The sequence below is a fragment of the Pecten maximus genome, unplaced genomic scaffold (genome assembly GCF_902652985.1).
Source record: "Pecten maximus unplaced genomic scaffold, xPecMax1.1, whole genome shotgun sequence".
In the NCBI taxonomy this organism is placed as follows: Eukaryota; Metazoa; Mollusca; class Bivalvia; order Pectinida; family Pectinidae; genus Pecten; species Pecten maximus.
In genome coordinates this window covers 6,042-32,545 of record NW_022979421.1, presented here as the reverse complement: position 1 = coordinate 32,545, position 26,504 = coordinate 6,042, and the positions used below count along the sequence as shown (strand labels likewise).

Here is a 26,504-nt window from a genome sequence, read left to right as displayed (position 1 = left end):
AGATGAGAAACACCACATGTCTATGTTAACACTTCACATAAAAAAAAGTTTAATGTTGTTTTGGGAATAGTTTTGGTTCAAAACCTGTTTAACACGTACATTTCATAAAATAATCCAAAAAATGGACACGTTAAAAGCGTTTTTCTCTATAACTTGTATCGCAATTGAAAAATAGAGATATTGGAGAAAATTAAATCTAAAACACAACGCCAATAATAATAACAAAGGAATTATGTTTTACTATTTTCATGCGTCAATTTGGATGCAGAGAAGATCATTAAATATCTGTATGTCCTTAATAGAGAATAAAGTAGAGTCATTGTTCAACAATTGCCTCGTTCATCTACCAGGTTTGGTAGGAGGGCAATATATATATATCTATATAATTTCATAAACATGTAACGTCTATCAGTAGTTGTTATTGTTATGATGATCATATTCTTCAATCAAATCATACAAAATTTGAAATTTTCTTATTAAGGATATTTTCATTTTTTAATGATACGCATGGGTGAACGTTTTTTGCACGTCTTAATTTGAAGAATGATCGCAATTATCATTGATAACTCGAAACTACGTAGAAGAGTCGGAGCCCAAAAATGTCTAAAATATTTTTACAACACTTGAAAGTTGCATATTTTCGAATGTTCATTTAAGCCACTGTTGGATGCAAGTTTTTACTGAAAGAAACGTTCATTTCATTGGTTGCGGTGAGTTGGCCATTGGCTGTCCCGCATACCCAGGTACATTTGGTGCATAACCAGGCTGTGGATATCCTGGCTGACTGTAGCCAGGCTGTGTATATCCTGGTTGACTGAAGCCAGACTGTGGATACCCCGGTTGAATGTAGCCAGGCTGTGGATTGCCAGCAGGACCCTGCTGTTGGACTCCTGAGTGCATCACAATAACCTGTTGTCCCGCTGGGGCTACGAAAGGGACAGGGGTGGCGGTCTGCGGAACATCCATGTTATTTGCCATCACACACATAGTAATGGCGGCAATAAGTGTACCTCCACCAGCTATAACCACAAGGTAGAAGGAATAGCCAAGGCTGACCTCTACAAGAGAGGTCAAGGACAGCAGTGTCTGCGAGTTGTTGTATTGGGTGAAGTAAAACCAGATGACAGCAGCAATAGTACATCCGGCTGTTTGAGAAACAAATATACATATTATTACCACTTACATAACAAACACATGTATCTTTGTATTTCAGCGTTTTTACATGAAAATGTATTCATTTATTTAGAAAAGTATGCTATCTTGTCTTTCATTTATATTAACGTATGAAGGTGTGGGCTACCTATTTTCACGGACTATATCCAAGGCCGAAGTGATGTCAAAACTACAAGTTCGTGAAATACAATGAAATAATGAAAACAAAACATAATAAAATCAATACAAAAGAAGAGGCCCACAGGCCTAAACGGTCACCTTGTATCATTGTATCATGCATACTCAGTAGCAAGTACATTTTTGTATAGTGGTATTATTGACTATGGCGGCCATCTTGGATTTCTCATCAACCCAGACCAAAACGAATTGCGATCACGGTTAATGTTATCCTTGGTCACGAGTATGTAAGCATCTTAAATTCAACAATTGTATTTTGTCTTTATTTCCGAGTTTACAATGTTGCATATGCTCAATACATTTTCACATTTTAAGTACACATCGTCTTCTGTACTACGAAGGCCCATTCAGGTCATTTGCACATCAAGTAAGGTCACATGACTGGTAAATGGAACAACATTAACAGCGTTAAGTTTAACTTCTAAATCCATTATTCTAATAGTAATCTTGAATCAATAAAAGACTTTAATTATAACGTTTCTCTTTTTCAAAATCAATATATAAACAGGAAAAGGCAAAGCGGTATTTAGACGATTTTGTTAGTGAAAACCTTTCAGAAGAACATAAAATTCTGCTTATATTGGATAAAAGATTTCACTTGAAAAATAGCTATCGATTTTAATGTTCATGTTACGATATCGGAACTCGTCAATGGTTTTAGTATCGAAAGGCGGCATAGAATCGAAGAAGCATTAATATACAAATGTAAGGGATAGTAATCATTAAATTCATTAATTGCAGATATACATAGTGTATCGTGCAGAGTGATTTCAGCTATACGTATTGGTAAATGTAATACCATGGTCTCTATCGTTGCTATGATAGTCAACCGTGTAACTTTTTTCGTGAAACTTCATCCATATTAATTATTCTTTTATTTCATTATCTTTTTTCTTGTTATTTCATGTTTTACTATGTCTCATCATTGCAAATATCGAAACAATGAAAAACACCAAATGCAGCCTTGTGCCCAATTGGGGCACAACATTAACTTATATTCATGAATCCTAATCATGGAACCATGGCGGCCATTTTGGTTTTCGACCAACTCCGAAAATAAAACCATTTGATCAAGACCATTCCACTATTATTTCTGGCAAGTTTGAGCCTAATTCAACTGGTGGATGGCAGCCATGCGACGATGTTTATTTTTTACTCAATATTGTCATTGTTACTTTTCTCGTTGATTTAACATCTTCGTGTTTTTATCCTTTGAATATTTGTTGTGGAGTAACTTGAGCTTCGTATGATTTAAAATAGCTAGATTGATGTCATTAGTTAATACAAACCTTAGCCAACAGAAACACTTATTTCAAGCTAAATTAAATATAGTTAAATATATTTATTTTTACTTTCACTTTCGGTTTCTCGAAATTTTTAATAAATTATTATATCGCATCTACAGTCATGCTTCAATGCCTATAAAAATATTTGTATAACCTGTTTTACTATGCACATGTAGTGTCAACGCTGTAGTTGAGTAGTCAAAGGAATGTCAATACTCACTAAAACTGCAACTAATTCCTAAAGTTATCACAACAAAGACGCCCAATGGAAAATGGACAGACATTGGACACTTGAAGACTGACCAATGGACTGAAGAGGGCGGCGGAAGAAATGCGCCCAATTCCAAACCACTACATTAGTAAGCTAACAACACTGATAATACAAGTGCCTGTTGTTGTGTAATTGTTTATTTTGAGTCGCCTAAATTACCACATTGACAAAAGTAAAAGTATTGTCAGACGGCCTTGCGCTTTTATGATTTAAAAAGGTGCGTCATTATCAAACACGACACTTTGCAAGGAAGATTGTTTATTTCTACGTTGAAATTCTTTATATGCCCAAATACGTACGTGACATGAACTACAGAGGAGCCAAAACCGGGGATTTGAATTTACTTCGTATCAAGCAGAAATTCGTATCAAGCAGGTTCGTCTTAAGAAAGTTTTACAGTACATGGTACTGCACTGTAGAAAAGGCAATTGCGTAATATATACAATAGAGTCTGTCTCGATAACCGGTTCAGTGGTTACCTATACTTTCAGTTTCGCTGTAGGATACTGAACGATAAGAAGCCATCGAAACAAAATATGGGCGTGGAAATTAGCGGCCAACATGATGCAAAATACAAAACATATTGTCGACAGGGAATGACAGCATGACAATGTACATTGTTTGAATTTGCTCGAGTGCGTGAAAGTTTTGACGGCATTTTTAAAGAAACACGGTCTAAAGGTCGATCTAAACATTGTTGTGTATCTTTCTAAGGATTGTTTGTAATTTATGTCAGGACTCTGTACCCTAGGAGAGCTTCGATCTCAATGTTTCTACTTCAGTTCCAAACATTCAACTTTAATATTAACAGTCAGTTGTAATTATTTTTATTGAGTAAGAAGGGTTTCTCCAACTGAGGTTGTTCAGCCGGATTTTGGTTTGCTATAGCTTATCCCCACAAAAATATATATTTCAGCCAGGTGCTTGGCGATTGGATATATACTTACCTGTACAGAACATATTCAGGTAGGATAGAATTATACGTACCTGTACAGAACATATTCAGGTAGGATAGAAGTATACTTACCTGTACAGAACATATTCCGGTAGGATAGATATATATTTACCTGCACATAACTTATTCCGGTTAAGTGGATATATACTTACCTGTACAGAACATATTTCGGCCGGGGGGTATATGCTTACCTGTACTATGTATATACTTACCTGCACAGAACAGATTCCTGCCGGGTGAATATATACCTACCTGTACAAAAAATATTCAGGTAGGATAGAAATATACCTACCTGTACAGAACATATTCCGGTCAGGTGGATATATACTTACATGTACAGAACATATTCCGACCGAATAGATATTTACTTACATGTACAGAACATATTCCGACCGGTTGGATATATACTTACCTGTACAGAACATATTCCGACCGGTTGGATATATACTTACAGGAACAAAACCAGATACCGGACAGGTTTTTGATAGTCGGACGATCTGGTCTTGTGGTGACACACCCGACGATAGCGACGATGATAGTGGTGAAGAGGAGGATACAGCCAATGACACTTAGTCCCGTAATCGCATAGTAGTTAACTACAACCAGATGAATGTACGTCAATGAACCGATTATAAGGTAATTAATGTCTAGGGACAATTTCAGAAATTGGAAATGATTTTTCAATGAAATATATATTTATATATTTATAGAATACTCTGAGAATTTCCAGAAAGAAAAACATATGTAAAAGTCCCTTGATTTCATCACAAAATGATATCTGCTTCACCAATGAGCTCAATCGTTGCAATTCAGGGAACTCTTTGGCAATGCTGGAGATAATGTGATCGCAATGAGCTATGCTTACTAGAGAAAAATTGTACGTTTGCTTAGAAATTAATTTTCTTCGTATAAAATGCCAACAATACATATTCTACAACTGAGCTCTCTTTGTCTGTTGATTCTAATTTAATAGAATGAAAAGAAAAAAAATAGCCATTGGCAACAAAGCAGTTTATTGTATGTGACAGACATAGTATAGATACTAACGCTGACACAAGTTAATAATCATCATGATATAAACAAGTACTAATTGTAATGGGAAACCATTACAGAAGTCCCCCAAACGCGCCCGCAGTCGTCGTACCATTGTGTTCTGCATACCTCCATATCCCTATATACCAAATTTCATTGAAATCGAACATCTAAATTTCGACCAATCAGAAGCCTCTGTATGTATGGTTGCTATGGCAACGAAACCCATTTAGTTGATTTTGCAGTCCCCTAATAACCCTACATACCAAATTTCATCAAAATTGGACAATATATAAATTTGGTCCAATCAGAGGTCAGGAAATGGCGGAAATTTTGTTCAAAAGTGAAAGTGAGATTACGAGAGTGACCCGTATCCCATGATGTACCTACATACCAAATTTCATCAAAATCGGACAAAATGTAAATTTGGACCAATCAGAGGTCAGGAAATGGCAGCCATTTTGTTAAAATGTGGAAGTGAGGTTACGGGAATGACCGGTGTCCCGTGATGTACCTATATACCAAATTTCATCAAAAATCGGACAATATCTAAATTTCAGCCAATCATAAACCTCTATATGGCGGCCATTTTGTTTACTGGATTTCGAAAAAAAGGCTCTTTCACCCCTCGTAAGAAGAAGAAGAAGAAAAATCAATTATTTCAACTAGTTGATATTGATATTCCGGACTAATGGCCTAGGATTTCGGATTGGAGGTATAGGCTCTTAGAAGACTTGTATGATCATTTATTTGACGTACTTTCAGTATTCCGGAACACAGGGCAAGGTTTTCATATCAATGTTTTAGACTCTTAGATAACTTATTTAATCTGTATCTGACTTAGTTTCAGCATTCTTGACATCTGGGCTAGGGTTCCGGATCAATGGGAGAGTTCTTAGAGACTTGTATAATCTGTTATTTGACTGTCTTTAACTGTTTTCATCTTTTCTGCCATGCATTGATCTGATGATATTGATATTTGAAGTGACTTAGGAATGTAATAATTCATTGGATAGGATAAATATTCATGTATAAATTGAATAGTAATTAAGGATTAATTTGGCTTACATTTCCTTGCCTTTATGACTTGGCCGTCTTCATAAGGCTCTTTTGTTTCATTTTCATCTCTATCTTAGCAAATAACAATAATCTATGAAAAACGCTGCTTAATTTCAGTCTGATAACATCAGCAAAAACACGAATCTCATACTTATTTGATTTATTTTGATCTAATACATTGATAATTGATATGAAATCTAAATATTTTCTTGAATATTGAAGACTAGGTATTTGCAGAAAACAGATAAACAGTTAAGACAATAAAAGTTGGAAAGTCATAGTTTTACCATAAATGTCTGACAGCAAGTTCATTCTTAGTATTATAAATAACTACTCATTACTATTGCAGAACAAAGTGATGGTGATTGCAAGTCATTGTAATTAGCTCACCACCTACTGAATTACAGCAAGAGGTTAATTTATGGTTCCTTTGATATGGGCTTATATTGAATATGATAATTTATATAATAATGTATATCTTTATGAACCATCCTCTGGTAGCATAAACTCCATGTGCTATCTAAGGAATTTGATTTATGAGTCTATCTGAAATTATCACAATACTGTAAATATAAACAGCATCCCTGTTTTGTTAAAGTCTGTCTGTGCTTTTGTAAAATTAACCGTTTAATTACTTATGACTATGCATTTTATCTTGCAATTTATGTTCATTGATGAAAAAAAAATATCAATTAACATTTGAAATACTGAATATTGATTTGGAACTGCATGGTTAGAGCGCTGTTTATTACATGTTTATTTGACTGATGTCATTTTCTATTTCACTATTGAGAAATCCATGTACATAAAAGAGATGATGTATCTGGAGAACAAAAACAAATCCTAGAGTCTGAGTGAGCGCTGTACAAATTGAAAGTACTTTGCCTCTGTTTTGAGTACGAGATAATTGATGTGGTCAAACAGATGTTCCCAATTAAAATTTATAATATCTTTATGATTCAATGACTGTCAGTATTTGGTTTTGTTCGTCACTGACCTCATAGTCACCAGTTTATGAATGCTCTTGACATTTAGTGGAAAATCAACAGCATGAGCCCTTAAATAAATCAGTGTTATCTCGAGCCCCGACTGTAAAGAAGTCATCAGCTTATGAGTGTTCTGGAATAAGGCAATGTTAACGCTGGGTAAGGCTATTATAGTTAGAGGTATGCTAACTCACATAATTAAGTTTTTATGTAATAAAGGAATTTTCTTGAAGGTATATTATTGATACTTAGGACAAATAAAGAGCATAAGTTGAAAAAGAGGTTTATCATCCAAGTAAATATCTGGCCTGACAGTCGCTCTTCGAGCTGATAAGAACTACGACATAAGAATATCGAATACACATCTCGATAGGATAAGGTAACAGTATCACAAGGTTATCGGGCATCCGTCACACGAGGCAGTGAGTGATAGGATACGTGTAATTGACTGAAATTCTTAAAAACAGTAGTTTTATAGTTCGGGAAGAGAAGTAGAAGCAGAAACCAAGAGTTCAGAAGCAAATAAAGAAGGAGAAAAGCTAGGTATAAAGGAAAGTGGACAGCTGGACATCAAGGTATTATATTAACAGAAGATAAAATACGACCAATGTGTGCTTGAAACAAGAACTGTGGTATATTTATTGATTTAGACTGGGAATAGATAATGTCTGCGATCAAATACTATGTAAGCGTCCATGTTGTGTTATACGAGCTGGAAATATTTGTTTTATTGTTGGGTATATCTATGTATCGGTGGGTATATCTATGTATCGGTGGGTATATCTATGTATCGGTGGGTATATATATGTATCGGTGGGTATATCTATGTATCGGTGGGTATATCTATGTATCGGTGGGTATATCTATGTATCGGTGGGTATATATATGTATTGGTGGGTATATCTATGTATCGGTGGGTATATCTATGTATCGGTGGGTATATCTATGTATCGGTGGGTATATCTATGTATCGGTGGGTATATCTATGTATCGGTGGGTATATATATGTATTGGTGGGTATATCTATGTATCGGTGGATATATCTATGTATCGGTGGGTATATCTATGTATTGGTGGGTATATCTATGTATTGGTGGGTATATCTATGTGATCGGTGGGTATATCTATGTATCGGTGGATATATCTATGTGATCGGTGGGTATATCTATGTATCAGTGGGTATATCTATGTATTGTTGGGTATATCTATGTATCGGTGGGTATATATATATGTATCGGTGGATATATCTATGTATTGGTGGGTATATCTATGTATTGGTGGGTATATCTATGTATCGGTGGATATATCTATGTATTGATGGGTATATCTATGTATCAGTGGGTATATCTATGTATTGGTGGGTATATCTATGTATCGGTGGGTATATCTATGTATCGGTGGGTATATCTATGTATCGGTGGGTATATCTATGTGATCGGTGGGTATATCTATGTATTGGTGGGTATATCTATGTATCGGTGGGTATATCTATGTATTGGTGGGTATATCTATGTATTGGTGGATATATCTATGTATTGGTGGGTATATCTATGTATTGGTGGGTATATCTATGTATTGGTGGGTATATCTATGTATTGGTGGGTATGTCTTTGTATTGGTGGGTATATCTATGTATTGGTGGGTATATCTATGTATCGGTGGGTATATCTATGTATTGGTGGGTATATCTATGTATTGGTGGGTATATCTATGTATCGGTGGGTATATCTATGTATCGGTGGGTATATCTATGTATTGGTGGGTATATCTATGTATTGGTGGGTATATCTATGTATCGGTGGATATATCTATGTATTGGTGGATATATCTATGTATTGGTGGGTATATCTATGTATTGGTGGGTATATCTATGTGATCGGTGGGTATATCTATGTATCGGCTGGTATATCTATGTATCGGTGGATATATGTATGTATCGGTGGGTATATCTATGTATCGGTGGATATATCTATGTATCGGTGGGTATATCTATGTATCGGTGGGTATATCTATGTATTGTTGGGTATATCTATGTATCGGTGGATATATCTATGTATCGGTGGGTATATCTATGTATCGGTGGGTATATCTATGTATTGGTGGGTATATCTATGTATTGGTGGGTATATCTATGTATCGGTGGGTATATCTATGTGATCGGTGGGTATATCTATGTATCGGTGGGTATATCTATGTATTGGTGGGTATATCTATGTATCGGTGGGTATATATATATGTATCGGTGGATATATCTATGTATCGGTGGGTATATCTATGTATTGGTGGGTATATCTATGTATTGGTGGGTATATCTATGTATTGGTGGGTATATCTATGTGATCGGTGGGTATATCTATGTATCGGCTGGTATATCTATGTATCGGTGGATATATCTATGTATCGGTGGGTATATCTATGTATCGGTGGATATATCTATGTATCGGTGGGTATATCTATGTATTAGTGGGTATATCTATGTATCAGTGGGTATATCTATGTATTGGTGGGTATATCTATGTATTGGTGGGTATATCTATGTATTGGTGGGTATATCTATGTATTGGTGGGTATATCTATGTGATCGGTGGGTATATCTATGTATTGGTGGTATATCTATGTATTGGTGGGTATATCTATGTATCGGTGGGTATATCTATGTATTGGTGGGTATATCTATGTATTGGTGGGTATATCTATGTATTGGTGGGTATATCTATGTATTGGTGGGTATATCTATGTATTGGTGGGTATATCTGTATCGGTGGGTATATCTATGTATCGGTGGGTATATCTATGTATTGTTGGGTATATCTATGTATCGGTGGGTATATCTATGTATTGGTGAGTATATCTATGTATTGGTGGGTATATCTATGTATCGGTGGGTATATCTATGTATTGGTGGGTATATCTATGTATCGGTGGGTATATCTATGTATTGGTGGGTATATCTATGTATTGGTGGGTATATCTATGTGATCGGTGGGTATATCTATGTATCGGTGGATATATCTATGTATCGGTGGGTATATCTATGTATCGGTGGGTATATCTATGTATTGGTGGGTATATCTATGTATCGGTGGGTATATCTATGTATCGGTGGGTATATCTATGTATTGGTGGGTATATCTATGTATCGGTGGGTATATCTATGTATCGGTGGGTATATCTATGTATTGGTGGGTATATCTATGTATTGGTGGGTATATCTATGTATCGGTGGGTATATATATGTATTGGTGGGTATATATATGTATTGGTGGGTATATCCATGTATCGGTGGGTATATCTATGTATTGGTGGGTATATCTGTATCGGTGGGTATATCTATGTATTGGTGGGCATATCTATGTATTGGTGGGTATATCTGTATCGGTGGGTATATCTATGTATCGGTGGGTATATCTATGTATTGGTGGGTATATCTGTATCGGTGGGTATATCTATGTATTGGTGGGTATATCTGTATCGGTGGGTATATCTATGTATTGGTGGGCATATCTATGTATTGGTGGGTATATCTATGTATCGGTGGGTATATCTATGTATTGGTGGGTATATCTATGTATTGGTGGGTATATTTATGTGATCGGTGGGTATATCTATGTATCGGTGGGTATATCTATGTATCGGTGGGTATATCTATGTATTGGTGGGTATATCTATGTGATCGGTGGGTATATCTATGTATCGGTGGGTATATCTATGTATTGGTGGGTATATCTATGTATTGGTGGGTATATCTATGTATTGGTGGGTATATCTATGTATCGGTGGGTATATCTATGTATTGGTGGGTATGTCTATGTATTGGTGGGTATATCTATGTATTGGTGGGTATGTCTATGTATCGGTGGGTATATCTATGTATCGGTGGGTATATCTATGTATTGGTGGGTATATCTATGTATTGGTGGGTATATCTATGTATTGGTGGGTATATCTATGTATTGATGGGTATATCTATGTATCAGTGGGTATATCTATGTATTGGTGGGTATATCTATGTATTGGTGGGTATATCTATGTATTGGTGGGTATATCTATGTATTGGTGGGTATATCTATGTATCGGTGGGTATATCTATGTATTGGTGGGTATATCTATGTATCGGTGGATATATCTATGTATCGGTGGGTATATCTATGTATCAGTGGATATATCTATGTATCGGTGGGTATATCTATGTATCGGCTGGTATATCTATGTATCGGTGGATATATCTATGTATCGGCTGGTATATCTATGTATCGGTGGGTATATCTATGTATCGGTGGGTATATCTATGTATCGGTGGGTATATCTATGTATCGGCTGGTATATCTATGTATCGGCTGGTATATCTATGTATTGGTGGGTATATCTATGTATCGGCTGGTATATCTATGTATCGGTGGGTATATCTATGTATCGGCTGGTATATCTATGTATCGGTGGATATATCTATGTATCGGTGGGTATATCTATGTATCAGTGGATATATCTATGTATCGGTGGGTATATCTATGTATCGGTGGATATATCTATGTATCGGTGGGTATATCTATGTATCGGTGGGTATATCTATGTATTGGTGGGTATATCTATGTATTGGTGGGTATATCTATGTATCGGTGGGTATATCTATGTATTGGTGGGTATATCTATGTATTGGTGGGTATATCTATGTATCGGTGGATATATCTATGTATTGGTGGATATATCTATGTATCGGTGGGTATATCTATGTATCGGTGGGTATATCTATGTATCGGTGGGTATATCTATGTATTGGTGGGTATATCTATGTATCAGTGGGTATATCTATGTATTGGTGGGTATATCTATGTATTGGTGGGTATATCTATGTATCGGTGGGTATATCTATGTATTGGTGGGTATATCTATGTATTGGTGGGTATATCTATGTATTGGTGGGTATATCTATGTATTGGTGGGTATATCTATGTATCGGTGGGTATATCTATGTATCGGTGGGTATATCTATGTATTGGTGGGTATATCTATGTATTGGTGGGTATATCTATGTATTGGTGGGTATATCTATGTATTGGTGGGTATATCTATGTATTGGTGGGTATATCTATGTATCGGTGGATATATCTATGTATTGGTGGGTATATCTATGTATCGGTGGGTATATCTATGTATCGGTGGGTATATCTATGTATCGGTGGGTATATCTATGTATCGGTGGGTATATCTATGTATTGGTGGGTATATCTATGTATCGGTGGATATATCTATGTATCGGTGGGTATATCTATGTATCGGTGGCTATATCTATGTATTGTTGGGTATATCTATGTATTGGTGGGTATATCTATGTATCGGTGGGTATATCTATGTATCGGTGGGTATATCTATGTATTGGTGGGTATATCTATGTATTGGTGGGTATATGTATGTATTGGTGGGTATATCTTTGTATTGGTGGGTATATCTATGTATCGGTGGGTATATCTATGTATCGGTGGATATATCTATGTATCGGTGGGTATATCTTTGTATTGGTGGGTATATCTATGTATCGGTGGGTATATCTATGTATCGGTGGGTATATCTATGTATCGGTGGGTATATCTATGTATTGGTGGGTATATCTATGTGATCGATGGGTATATCTATGTATCGGTGGGTATATCTATGTATTGGTGGGTATATCTATGTATTGGTGGGTATATCTATGTATCGGTGGATATATCTATGTATTGGTGGGTATATCTATGTATCGGTGGGTATATCTATGTATTGGTGGGTATATCTATGTGATCGATGGGTATATCAATGTGATCGATGGGTATATCAATGTGATCGATGGGTATATCAATGTGATCGGTGGGTATATCTATGTGATCTGTGGGTATATCTATGTGATCGGTGGGTATATCTATGTGATCGGTGGGTATATCTATCTGATCAAGGACACATGCAGAACTTAACACCAAGTCATTGGAATAGATGAATAAGAAATGATTTTGTAATTATCATGCTACCATCGCCAAGATAATGAGTAAGTAGACTTCCGTTTCATAACAGTTTTGAAACTCTCTGTATTATGTTGATGTGTATTGAACTTACTGAAGTAATAATTATTGAAAAATCAGGGATGGGATTGGGATCACTAACGACCAAGCACGCATTTCTGTCCTCACCTAGTTACGCTTACATTACAGTTTAACATCATGTCATCGATTTGATGGTGTTTTGAAATACCTCAAAAACATTTCAAATGTACGTCCCAAGATACCATTTCATAATGGAATCATCATTTTTTCATAGAAATTGTTGTCTGCATTCAGATTCAGTACTTCAAGGCGACAGAAAATGAAACAGATGCATATACGTCTAACTACGAAATTGTGTTACTACAGGAGCGGTAAGAAAATCAACAGGGGCTTTTATTCCTAGACTTGAAAAAACTACTCAAAGTGCCATAAATGAGACAATATACTATAAATACGTGACAGAAAAGAAGCGTTACTCACCATAATCTTAATAGTACAAGGCCTAGGGAGTAATCAATCAATAACATATATAGTAATGTATAATCAGAGTAATATTGATTTATGTATCAATACAGGAACTGGAAGACAATGCAAGCTATTTTCAATAAAAAAAAATCCACCATGGTTCATCAATTTCAACAGGCCATCCCCGTTGTTTTCTGGAATTTTGTGGCCAGTGGTTCAGATAAATGACATGAAGACGTGAATATTTCTATATTAATGTCATTGTAAAAGAATTTTAAATGATAGATAATCGTATAAAATGCGTAAAATATCTATATATTAAATTTAACAAAAATACTTCGGACATCTGTAATATGTGTTTGTATATGTTTTAACAAATGAAAATAAGATTATTTGTCATGGTAGATCTGCATAGCTCGAATATCATTTTTTACAGAGCAGGAGCTCCACATTTCTAGAAGTGAACCTCTGCATAGATCATTCTAATGAGAAGTGTTACATCAGCAAAACTCATGCCATGTAGTATTTAATTTCCTGAAGAAATAATCAATGTTTTATGAGATATTTTTTTGGAATATTCAACGTTTCTTTAAGTATTAGTTACCAGAGTTGATGAAGATTGTGAAGTCATTTGGGCATTTCTGTACATTCAATATGTGTTCATGTTATGATCGATGTATTATTGTTATGGTGGAATGACAGAGATAAAAAAAAACAGAGATATTTTCCCTGCTATTATTCAATCATACATCTTGTAACAGAAATGTTATAGTTGATGTACTTACTGTATGTAAGAGCTAAAATTTGAATGTTATTGATTTATGTGCTTGACGACAGGTTTGACACACTTTGATCCTATAATGAGGGCCAGTGATTATGAATTTCAATACCGTGTCCACAATATACATGTTCTAGTTTGTCAAGTTGGAAGTGCCAAACTTTTTTCTTGAATATAGTAAAATTAACTTAGAACAATAGATATGGCAAAAGATTTATTTGGATTGTACTTGGCAAAACACTTTGGCAAGCAGGTAGCGGGAATAGAGTGCAGTAAAGCGTCTTAATATATTTTACCTTGACCTATTTGCAAAGTCTCAGTAGTCAGATCTATTTTTTCAAATAATATAACATTTACAGATTCAGAATAGCATGTGTGTGAGAATACATTTGTATATCGTATAACTATGCATTGAATTCTGAATTGAATTCAATATTTAGCAGTATATTTTTTTTAATTTACAGGTAGCTACGATATTAAATATTACAAATGCATGTATCTGCAAGTTGATTTTGCTTTAAAGTGTCGACTGGGTCCTATCCCAATTTTTTCTTCAGCATGGGCAATCAAAAGTGAATGCTACGATAATGATTTTCTATGCCATCACAGTCAATAACAAGATATCCTACATCATTTGGAGGATTATTTGAGATGTCATCAACTTTGAACATGTGAGAGACTTACAAAACTTGACTTCACAGTTTTAAGTGATTTCAACTCCACCTTTATTTTCATAAGTTCCATGATTATACTGAGATTCTGTACTTAAATCCTCTTATTTATAGGTCATTGTCAAATTTTCCTTTCAAAATCAACTCCAACGACCGAGGGGAGTTGACAGTAAATTGACCCAGAAATAGTTTCTGTCTCATCTGCACGAAGTCGCAAAATGCGACAATGGAGTCATTTTTCTGGCGGCGACGGCTTAGATAGATAGATGATGGATAAACCAAATATATACGGAATCTTGTCAGGATTTTATAGTCTAATGACTCTGGAAAAAAGATGCTTTGAATATAGACTCAACAGTTTTGTGTTTAGCTCAGTTTCTCGAAAATATCTGATTTATATACAAATATAATTCATTATCTCCAGTAGATGACACAAAGTTGATTTCAATTGAGGGGCTTTACGACCATTATTAATGTTAAGGGTCAAATAGCGAAGTGAATTCCTAAAGGTTTCATAATGAACAAAAATGACAGTGTATGTTTAAGCCTACAAAACCAATTTTCTAATATCACATATCAGTATATTGTTGTTAATACAAATATTTTCCATTAAGCTTGTTTTAAGCATAAAGATACTGAACAAATCATCTGATTTTGAAGATACCTTTTCTACATACTAGCTTCTGCATATCAATAAAAAAAAATGAATATCCATTTCACTACTTGGCTAACTTTTGACAAAACATGTATTTTTATTAACTTATCAGTCATTAGAAAATCTAATCTAAGAACATTTTTATGTTTTTTCTATGGCAGCCATAGTAGAGAAAAGGTCATTTATAGATAATTAAAAATCCTCATCAACATAAATAATTCATTTATATCGAAATGAATAATCAATGAATGATTTTATATATTATTACTTCATAATAAATAATTAATTAATTTTCAACATTAATGAATAAGTGTGCATCAAGAACCGTTGCAATCTGACAAAAACAATAAATACAACTGTATATATATCTTTATATTCCACTATGATCACACCATATCGGATATCAATCCGCAATTAGCTTACAGCTTATACCCATTCTGATTCCTTCGTTTCAATCTGTCAGTACCTCTTATCCTGCGAGTGGGACAAAGTCACGTGATCATCGTCCAAACTAATACCACTTACAGCGTCAAACGTATAGGACAAATGTTTACTACGTCACCAGCTGGATCGTGTATGCCTATGCGCAATATATGTGTTTCATCACACCATCGCAAAATCACCGAACATTGTGGGTATAGTATATGAGAGCTATGCCTCCAAATAACTTGAGTATCGTCTTATTTCGTAACAATTGTGACGCGAGGCTGGCGCTGGCCTTTGGTTTTCAAATACTTTAAAGACGCATACGAGAAAGCGACAAGCAAAACATATGGGTATCTTTTAAACGACCTCTTCCCTCTTACTGATTCGTGTACATTTGTTCCTGGTTAATGGCATTCTGCGTACAACAGTGGCCTTTAATTGTTGCATGGCTTAATATCCTCTTTCTTTATTTTGTTATTACAGTAACGACTTTTAAAGCAGCATAGTTGCACACACGTATAAATGAAAATCCAAGAAGCTCATTCATGCTCTCCTTACATTAAAATGAACTGGATGCTTGACCGACGGAATCCTTGCGACATCAGTGTATCAAACAATCGAGTATATGCGAACTCACCTAATAATTCTTTCATTTGAGCATATAAGCAAAGTGTTATCGTAATAACTGATCAATATAAACAACAATACAGACAAATACTAATTTTAAAATGTAGCAATATGCATACAACAAAACATCGATAAAATTCAGATCGGTGAAGTTGACAATGTTCGAGGAATACGAAAAAAAGCTAACCAGCAATCCAATAGACGTCCGGCAAAATTAGACATTGGAGTCTATTCCCTTTTCCTCTCTCGCTAAATTCCAACGAATCAATTCTTTTCCTAAGGAAATCCTGGAGTTTGCCGATTCCAGTCCCGTTAACGTTTCTTTTTTGCAGAATCTATTTACGTTTTGACAGTCCCTCACGTCCTGCCCGTTGCATTGTGGGACTGATTTTCATAGAAACTTGGTCCGTCGAACTTAGTTATTGTTTTGGGAAATTTCCCGAATACCTCCATATATACACATTTTCCTCCAGTTTTTTTATTCGCGATAATTTGTTAGGTATAAGTCAAAATGAAAACATTTATATATATTTCTTTGGGAGTATGGGGCTTTAAACAATCTTACTCGTAACAGAACTGAACACATTATATACACCGCGACTCTTAGTTTACACTTTATTGATAGTCATACGCCTACGATGTACAGAAGAAATAACAACATTTATCAACTCAAGTGGAGCTTGCAGTCAGTTTTCTTTGTAATATTATTACTGGTTAGGGATATTCATTTAAATAAAGCAACAATAATATTTGTAATAGCGTTGTTGAATATTTCTAACAAATATTGTCATCAATTGAAATACATAAAATGTATTTGTTCTGTCTGCTTTCAGATAACAACCTCAGAAGCGGCCGATGATAACTCAAATATCGGATATCATATTACCGCGGGAAAAGCGCCTTTAATATCTTGGATTATATGTAACATTGAAAGAGGTCGGCGGGTGACTCATCGTAAAAACGTTATTCAGTTAAGTAAGGGGCAAAACGATAGGGCCAATCATATCCCAGTCATCGTGCTCTGGGTAACATTTCCTGTACACACACAAACAGCCTAGATACAGAACTTCCTACTGTTATCAATTTTGAAGACAGTCAACTCACTAACCGCAAACCTTCAATTTTGAGGAAATTATTACATAAAAGAGGTACACTAAGAAATATATCACACCATGCTTATACGACATGCAAAAGTTACATGTAATTATGTGATGTTGACCTTCTATGACCTCCACTTCAAGCGTATCTATAAATAAAATATTGGAAGCCAACCTACTTAAGGAGTAACACGACACGGCCAATTATTGCGTGGGGCCTGAGCCCCACGCAGGTGATACATCGGCGAGTTAAGAAATTTGATCACTTTTGCCAATGGGGAAAAGTAAGTGTGCGCATGTGCTAGGATCAGTAACTTCCGTGAAAAGGTCAGTTAAATATCCGAAAGGGCATGCATGCATCGGCAGCATCTTTTGCCGATGTGGGGGAAATCTCCTATGAAAAGATTTATAGCGGATCAGATTGTAAGAACTCTTCGGACTATTTATAACTTAATATCTGAAAGGACAGGCTTCAGTTTAACTGATATTAAACAAATCGACAAAACCTGACCCTAACCGCATTCATTATTAGGCTGGAGCAACCCAGGTATTGTTTAATCGCCGAATGTCCTATCAGCACGGAATTTATTACTAGTGCAAAAACGCTCCATCTAAATGGAGTCAACATTATCTTCATATAAATACAGTAGTGTAGTATCTTAACAAGGGACTTTCTTATCTTATATCCTTTTGATATGTCTAGAATTATAATCACTTGTATGTTTATCCAATGATTATCTAGTCATTTTATCATAACAGATTATACCTAGCCAGTGTTCAATTATTCTGATGAGAAATGACAAGTTTGAAAATGGAGTCAATACATAATGTATTACCTTTGTTTAAACTAGCATCATAGCAAGGGACTTGCTTTATCATATCCGTTTAATGATGATGACATCTAGAATTATAGTGTTGAGGTATTTTTCTTGATGTTATCACAATATATAGATAGATATAATATCACTGTAGAAATTATATATATAGAAATAATATGATCACATTGTATGCAAGCAATGTCTAGTCATTGTATAGCTGTCATGCCTAGCTAGTGTCCTGTTATTTTGGAGAATTCTTCTTGAGGAATGTCAAGTTACTATGCTATGATTGGCCTTGGTCTGGTCTATACCATGTCTGACCTTGGTCTGGTCTATACCATGTCTGACCTTGGTCTGGTCTATACTATGTCTGACCTTGGTCTGGTCTATACTATGTCTGACCTTGGTCTGGTCTATACTATGTCTGACCTTGGTCTGGTCTATACCTATGTCTGACCTTGGTCTGGTCTATACCTTGTCTGACCTTGGTCTGGTCTATACTACATTTGTATGTCTGACCTTGGTCTGGTCTTTACCATGTCTTGCCTTAGTCTGGTCTATACCATGTCTGGCCTTGGTCTGGTCTATACCATGTCTGACCTTGGTATGGTCTTTACCATGTCTGACCTTGGTCTGGTCTATACTTTGACTGGCCTTGGTCTGGTCTATACCGTGTCTTGCCTTGGTCTGGTCTATACTATGTCTGGCCTTGGTCTGGTCTATACCATGTCTGGCCTTGGTCTGGTCTATACCATGTCTGACCTTGGTCTGGCCTATACCATGTCTGACCTTGGTCTGGCCTATACCATGTTTGACCTTGGTCTGGCCTATACCATGTCTGACCTTGGTCTGGTCTATACCTTGTCTGGCCTTGATCTGGTCTATACCATGTCTGGCCTTGGTCTTGTCTTTACCATGTCTGACCTTGGTCTGGTCTATACCATGTCTAACCTTGGTCTGGTCTATACCATGTCTGGCCTTGGTCTGGTCTATACTATGTCTGGCCTTGGTCTGGTCTATACTTTGTCTGACCTTGGTCTGGTCTATACTATGTCTGACCTTGGTCTGGTCTATACTTTGTCTGACCTTGGCCTGGTCTATACTATGTCCGGCCTTGGTCTAGTCGATACCATGTCTGACCTTGGTCTGGTCTATACCATGTCTGGCCTTTGTCTGGTCTATACTATGTCTGACCTTGGTCTGGTCTATACTATGTCTGGCCTTGGTATGGTCTTTACCATGTCTGACCTTGGTCTGGTCTATACTTTGACTGGCCTTGGTCTGGTCTATACTGTGTCTTGTCTTGGTCTGGTCTATACCATGTCTGGCCTTGGTCTGGTCTATACCATGTCTGGCCTTGGTCTGGTCTATACCATGTCTGACCTTGGTCTGGCCTATACCTTGTCTGACCTTGGTCTGGCCTATACCATGTCTGACCTTGGTCTGGCCTATACCATGTCTGACCTTAGTCTGGTCTATACCTTGACTGGCCTTGGTCTGGTCTATACCATGTCTGGCCTTGGTCTTGTCTATACCATGTCTGACCTTAGTCTGGTCTATACCTTGACTGGCCTTGGTCTGGTCTATACCATGTCTGGCCTTGGTCTTGTCTATACCATGTCTAACCTTGGTCTGGTCTATACCATGTCTAACCTTGGTCTGGTCTATACCATGTCTGGCCTTGGTCTGGTCTATACCATGTCTGGCCTTGGTCTGGTATATACTTTGTCTGACCTTGGTCTGGTCTATACTATGTCTGGCCTTGGTCTGGTCTATACTTTGTCTGACCTTGGCCTGGTTTATACCATGTCCGGCCTTGGTCTGGTCTATACCATGTCTGACCTTGGTCTGGTCTATACCATGTCTGACCTTGGTCTGGTCTATACAATGTCTGGCCTTTGTCTGGTCTATGCCATGTCTGACCTTGGTCTGGTCTATACTATGTCTGGCCTTGGTCTGGTCTATACCATGTCTGGCCTTGGTCTGGTCTATACTATGTCTGACCTTGGTCTGGTCTATACCATGTCTTGCCTTGGTCTGGTCTATACTATGTCTGGCCTTGGTCTGGTCTATACTATGACTGACCTTGGTCTGGTCTATACCATATCTTGCCTTGGTCTGGTCTATACCATATCTTGCCTTGGTCTGGTCTATACTATGTCTGGCCTTGGTCTGGTCTATACCATGTCTGGCCTTGGTCTGGTCTATACTATGTCTGACCTTGGTCTGGTCTATACCATGTCTTGCCTTGGTCTGGTCTATATCATGTCTGTCCTTGGTCTGGTCTATACTACATGTATGTCTTGAAAGGATAGATATTTGATAGATAAATTTACCAGACATCCTATTTTGTTTTCTGAATCCTTGCTATGGTTCAATTGTATTTCTTTTGAAAGTTTTCCTCATTTTCTCTGTGCATATAGATCAACCTTGTGATTAAGTGTTTTATAAGAAAATATTGTCAAATAGGGAAAGGATGTTTGGTTGTTGTTTTTTTCACTCACAAAATTGGATATATATAGATCTGATGCTATTCTAATACAAACAAAAAATAATATTAGAAATATTTGTATTCAAACTAACTTTGAACCAATGTTAAACTTGGATGCCATAAACACTTAATCATATTTGAAAAAAATATTATAGAAATAAAAGACTACTTTCATTTATGCATGTTTAATGTTTTAATTTCAATGCATGTGAATGGTAAATGCTTATAAGATTGCCCATATTAGGTATATGATACAAACTTGTTTCAACAGAGAAAACATGTTATGCTTCTTAGGATACGTAGGATACGATAATGGCTGTGAAAATATATTGACACTTGCACCTGTTGTATAACTAGCCAATACATCTCTGACCGGACAAAGCAAAACTGTTAAATATAGCGGATATATTTTATCAAGCGACACTACATGTGTTGTTAATGTAAACAATATGGCGGCTTGCTACATTTTCATTTTAGATATCAGTGTTAAGACGTTTCATAGTGTTTGATGCGACATCAAGATCTAATTCATTTAAACACTTCTCAATAATTTACAAAGATAACATTGAACTTTGTATTTCTATAAGAATATATAACATACCATATATGCACATGTAGTGTCCTATTTCATTTAAACGTCTTGGGGCGAGCTTAACTACTACTTCCTGTACGGAATCCGGTAAGAACACAAAGTTACATGTAGGAAAGAGTTAAGAGGTAGCTGTTCATTTGTTTTTCTATGATAAACAAATCGGAAACCAATCCACATTTGACACGAAATGGAACTCGGTCATGGCACTCACCTCCACTACACTACATCTCCAAAGATTGCTGAAAATTTCCTCGAGATGATGCGATTGTCATTATTTTTAACCACTCGCCATTATTACTCGCCAACTTTTTTTCTACACTTTAGAGATGATGTCAGGTGCATCTAATGGATATGTTTGATGCGTACATTATAACGAATATTAGTTTGATAGTTTTTCTTATAATATTAATTGATACAAGAAACGATTGTCGTGATCGGCTATTGAGTGAACAACAAACTTTGCTCTACTATAAAAACCCCTCTAATAGATTACTACAAGGAAGATTAATCAATTCTTCCTTGTTAGAGAAACAGTAAAAGACGAGGGCTCCCTTAATAGGTATTATCTCGGTACCGACATTTTACGATGGTCGATATCGGACGGGGAAAATGGTGTTACTTTGTCAACGAAAAATGTACGTACATATTGTGTGTCAAAAATATCCACTGCTATAGTAGAAGATAAATTTGTACACAAAAAGTGTACGTACAAATCCTGTGTCAAAAACCTGTTACTAGTAACACATTTTTGACACAAAATTTGTACGTACATATGTTATGTACAAATTTATCTACTACTTATAAATATCAATTAACATTCCTTTTATTCTTGATTGATTACCATGCGGTCGTATGCTGATTTTGCCTGATAAGGTAATAAAAGCCAGAACCCAATTATCTGCTCGAATTCAAAGTCACATACTCCCAAATAACCTAAAATTCTAGTTGAACATATGTATTAATGGCAGTCCAAGATGCTCATACACGCTCTCCTAACATTAAAATGACCACTGGTCTGGACGCTTGACCGGAGGAGTCCTTGAGACATAAGTGTAAAAAAATAACACGCCGCATTTATTTTTATCGCGAGATTTGTCACGTAGCGTAGCCGAGAACGAGGCTATACCAACGTGCACTGCACATAAACTACACGCTTGACCGCTGTTTACATATCGAGTATACGTGAACTTTGCCTATTAATGCTTTAATTTAAACTTATTAACAGAATATTCGCGTAATAACTGAACAAAATAAACAAGAAGTGAATGTTGACAATGTTCAAAAGCTAACCAGCAATCCAATAGATATCCGGCAATTATTATTATTTTGGGAATATCCCGTATACTGTCATAAAAACACATTTTCCTTCAGTTTTTGATTCGCGCTAATTTGTTAGGTATATATTAAGTCTAAAAACTGCAAGGATCTCGAAATGTAAACATTTTCATGAAAGTATATGGCTTTAAAGTATGGCGTTGGGTAAAGCCAGAATATCCAGCCAGCGTAATGGAAGAATGGTATCACTCGAAACCAAAATATGTCTGGTTTACCTCGTGCAAATGCGACAAAAGTTAATTGTTTACTCGTATTCTTATCAGATGCAGTCAACGTACGACCACAAGGCGATCAATCAAGATAGGAAAGAATGTTAATTGATATTTAGAAGTAGTAGATAAATTTGTACATAAAATATGTACGTACAAATTTTGCGTAAAATTGTTTACGTGCAAATTTTGTGTCAAAAATGTGTTACTAGTAACAGGTTTATTACACAGGATTTGTACGTACACTTTTTGTGTACAAATTTATCTACTACTAGCAGTAGATATTTTTGACACACAATATGTACGTACGTATTTCGTTGACAAAAACGTCCGTCCGTCCGATATCGGCCATCGTAACATTTACAATTCTACACTAAATGAATCTCAGTGTAAGTACAGAAGATTTGCTATATGTGCACTCAAATTGGCTTAAAATAACTTTTACCACACAAAATCGTTTAAGATTACAGGGCGCATTGGCCGGTGCCGCCTACATAATGCATACATGTCTATATAGGACGATGCAATGGCCGCTGCACATATGGTAAGTGATAGATCAGTCTAAATCGTTCGTAAGCAGTTCGTTCGTGAGTTTTGCGTGCACATTTTTTGTTTTTGTTATCGTGATTCATAAACATAAGTGATGTTTAAATACAAATGCATTTTAAACAGTTAACAGATATTTAATCTGCTGATTGAATAGACCATGTCAGTCACGCTTATTGACGAACAAATATAAATGTCTACACTTTAATACTTTTTTCTATTGTTCTGGCGTCGATGAACGTAATATGATATTTTTTTCTTGTAATTTTGGTACATGATTTTGAAAAATAATGTTGGTTCAATGCCTGATTTTAAAAGTGTTCAAAATAAGTAATAAGATTTATCTTGTATTCTTTGAATATTTTGGCACAGAAATAAACACATGTTTATTTTTCATTTAATGTTTCGTCAAATGATATGCATGCTGTTTCCTAAAATATGAAAACTTTTGCACTTAACCTGTGGCACTTTATGAATTTAACTTATTTTAATGGTGATTGGTTTGATTATGCGACAAGGACATATAACCTTATACATTTATCTTTACAGTCGAGTGGCGTAGTGGTAACATACTAGACGAAGTTCGTTTTTCCGATCGTGTATGAAAAGTTATAAGGGTAATCTACTGAACCATCCAGGCCAACAAGGTGATTATAGATGGTGTTGTTGTAAAACACGTGCAACCTACAGTTTTTAAGAAGGGAAGATGTAAAACCTTATTTGAATTATTTAAATACTTAAAGTTGATAAAAGCTAAAGATATGCTAAATTTGGCAAAAAATGGTAAACACTGCATCATACAAAGCATTCTGTCTTCATAAAATACTTATTCATATCATCATTTTTACATTAGTGTATTCCCTGCTGGCTATAAGGAACGTTCAGTTCGGTAAAATTAAAACGCGGGCTTAAAACACGACTTTGTCTATAAAAGCTTTGAATAAGCTAAAGTATACAAGCTTAATGAAACGGGATAACTTACAACTCAGTAGATCCCGTGTGGTGCTGTAACTACTGTACGTGAAGCACTGGCTGGCGCTAGAGCCGAGACGGTTGATTTCTACACATATCCTAAACAGACCGATGGTAATCTTGCTTGATCCGGTCAATACTTCTACTACATACCAGTGATTTGTTGCTACCCCAACCGTCTGCAAAATGAACAAAACTAAGGCGATAAATCCGCCGCAAGCTACTGCTAGAGACGCCATGTTATAACTTCACGAAGTCCTGTAATATGGACTGCACTCGCGCCACGTCTCAGCATCAATGTTGTAGGCAAAACCACGTGACCAAATTCGCTGTTATCAAGGCGTTACCTTTCTTACAACTGTTAAAATGTTACTTTCGTTTTTGAACTGAAATGAAACTAAAAGTCACAACATCATTTTAACGTTTTATTGGATCTTAAACATCAAGTTATTGAGTGACGCAGCATCACACATTTCTTTGTAAACATTATGAATAAAATATCTCTAGGGAGAATAAATAGTGTTAACAAGAAATATCTTTAAAAAAGATAAACGGCATAGTTTTAATGCTGGTGGTTATAATGTTAAACTACTGGTGAAATAAATTAATGAACTACATCTTAATTAATAAATGCGCAGTTTCAGCACGGATAACAGATTATATCAGTTTGAATCATTTTTGGTGATAATAGGACTGCAAATGTGTCATTTGAATAGATGCACCACTTATTCAGCTTGCATTCAATTTAAAAGGGACATCACGGTAAAAACGTTGCAATTTTCACTGAATGTACGCGTTTTGTTCCTTTCCAGTTATGTTTCTGTGCTGTCCCAATGTTCACAGTCAATCCCTATGTCCAGCTTGACCACTCGATTTAGTTGGGAATCCCCCTCTTAATTTAGCGCGGAAATTATTTTTAAATCATTACGTGACTGTTTTGAAATCGTGGCAACACAAACAGACGATAGTTTACAAGGCGATATCTATATTCCATCTGGGTTAGTTGGATAACGATATTATACAGTGGTTTAAATGTTAAATAGCACGTTCTGTATATATTACTGCACAAATATTTATGTGTAAATGAGTGTAAACACTCTTCATATAGTATAGTGACAGTAGCGATGTACTGGTACAGACTGTGTAAATATTACCGAGCTTGTGGAACTATTACCGAGTTTGTGTAAATATTACCGAGATTGTCATGACCTACTATCAAACAATCAAGCAGAATACGAGCGGCGTCCGTATTACTGCTGTTTTCATGTTTGAACTGTTACAATCTATTGTACTGCTTCCCAAGTTTAATTCTAGGATTGTGTTTGACCCATTTTCCTTTTATTCTCTTCATTGCGGAAGCTGTTATCGTTTCCAACCGCAGTCGATTCACATTGGAAGCCATTTTTGTTTCCACGTGTTTTAGTTTGTTGTGCGCATGCGTTTATCGTATATGTCACAAAATTTGCATATTCAGAGTGATAACCTTTTAATAATTGATAATTGATGTTTTTATGTGCATACATCATCAAATTCGAATGGTTATTATTCAGAAGGTTATTTTTTTAAAAGATATACCCACTAATATGATAGAAAATACAAAATAAATATTGGTTTACCGTGAGATTCCTTTAACTTTGTTTTGTTTTTAACTGTATATCTGCATTTTGCATTGACCGCTACATTGACCAATCACGTACTTCATCTTGACCAGAAACGCCACCTGTCGCGTCATATCCGGGGCCAAAACAAAATTAGACGGCTATGCCGAAAAAAAATAAGTTTTTAACTGATCTTGTTTAGGTTATCAAATAGTAAAAGAATAACAAACGATATCAAAGAATTTAATACTTTTAATTGGCCTATAAAGGTCTT

The 26,504-nt window shown here is 35.8% G+C and overlaps 1 protein-coding gene across 2 annotated transcripts; it reads right to left on the bottom strand.

Moving 5' to 3' along the window:
• Positions 1–216: 216 nt before the first annotated feature.
• Positions 217–24,942, bottom strand: LOC117318624. 2 transcript variants are annotated; one of them, XM_033873588.1, is made up of 3 exons: positions 24,643–24,942; positions 4,315–4,458; positions 217–1,145 (listed from the first exon to the last, which is right to left on the bottom strand). In XM_033873588.1, exons 1-3 carry the CDS (start codon positions 24,869–24,871, stop codon positions 694–696), a joined length of 825 nt encoding a protein of 274 aa, XP_033729479.1. In that variant the 5' UTR covers positions 24,872–24,942; the 3' UTR covers positions 217–693. The 2 variants fall into 2 exon arrangements, with proteins under 2 accessions (XP_033729479.1, XP_033729480.1); XM_033873589.1 differs by lacking the exon at positions 4,315–4,458.
• Positions 24,943–26,504: the final 1,562 nt, after the last annotated feature.

What these genes read in the sequence shown, in the direction of transcription:
- LOC117318624 (XM_033873588.1), bottom strand. Translation starts at nt 24,871, where the DNA reads ATGGCGTCTCTAGCAGTAGCTTGCGGCGGATTTATCGCCTTAGTTTTG. An exon ending in CACACGGGATCTACTGAGTT is followed by an intron (nt 4,459 to 24,642) that starts GTAAGTTATCCC and finishes ATCTGGTTGTAG; the next exon opens with TTAACTACTATGCGATTACG. An exon ending in CGGTATCTGGTTTTGTTCCT is followed by an intron (nt 1,146 to 4,314) that starts GTAAGTATATAT and finishes TTTCTCAAACAG; the next exon opens with CCGGATGTACTATTGCTGCT.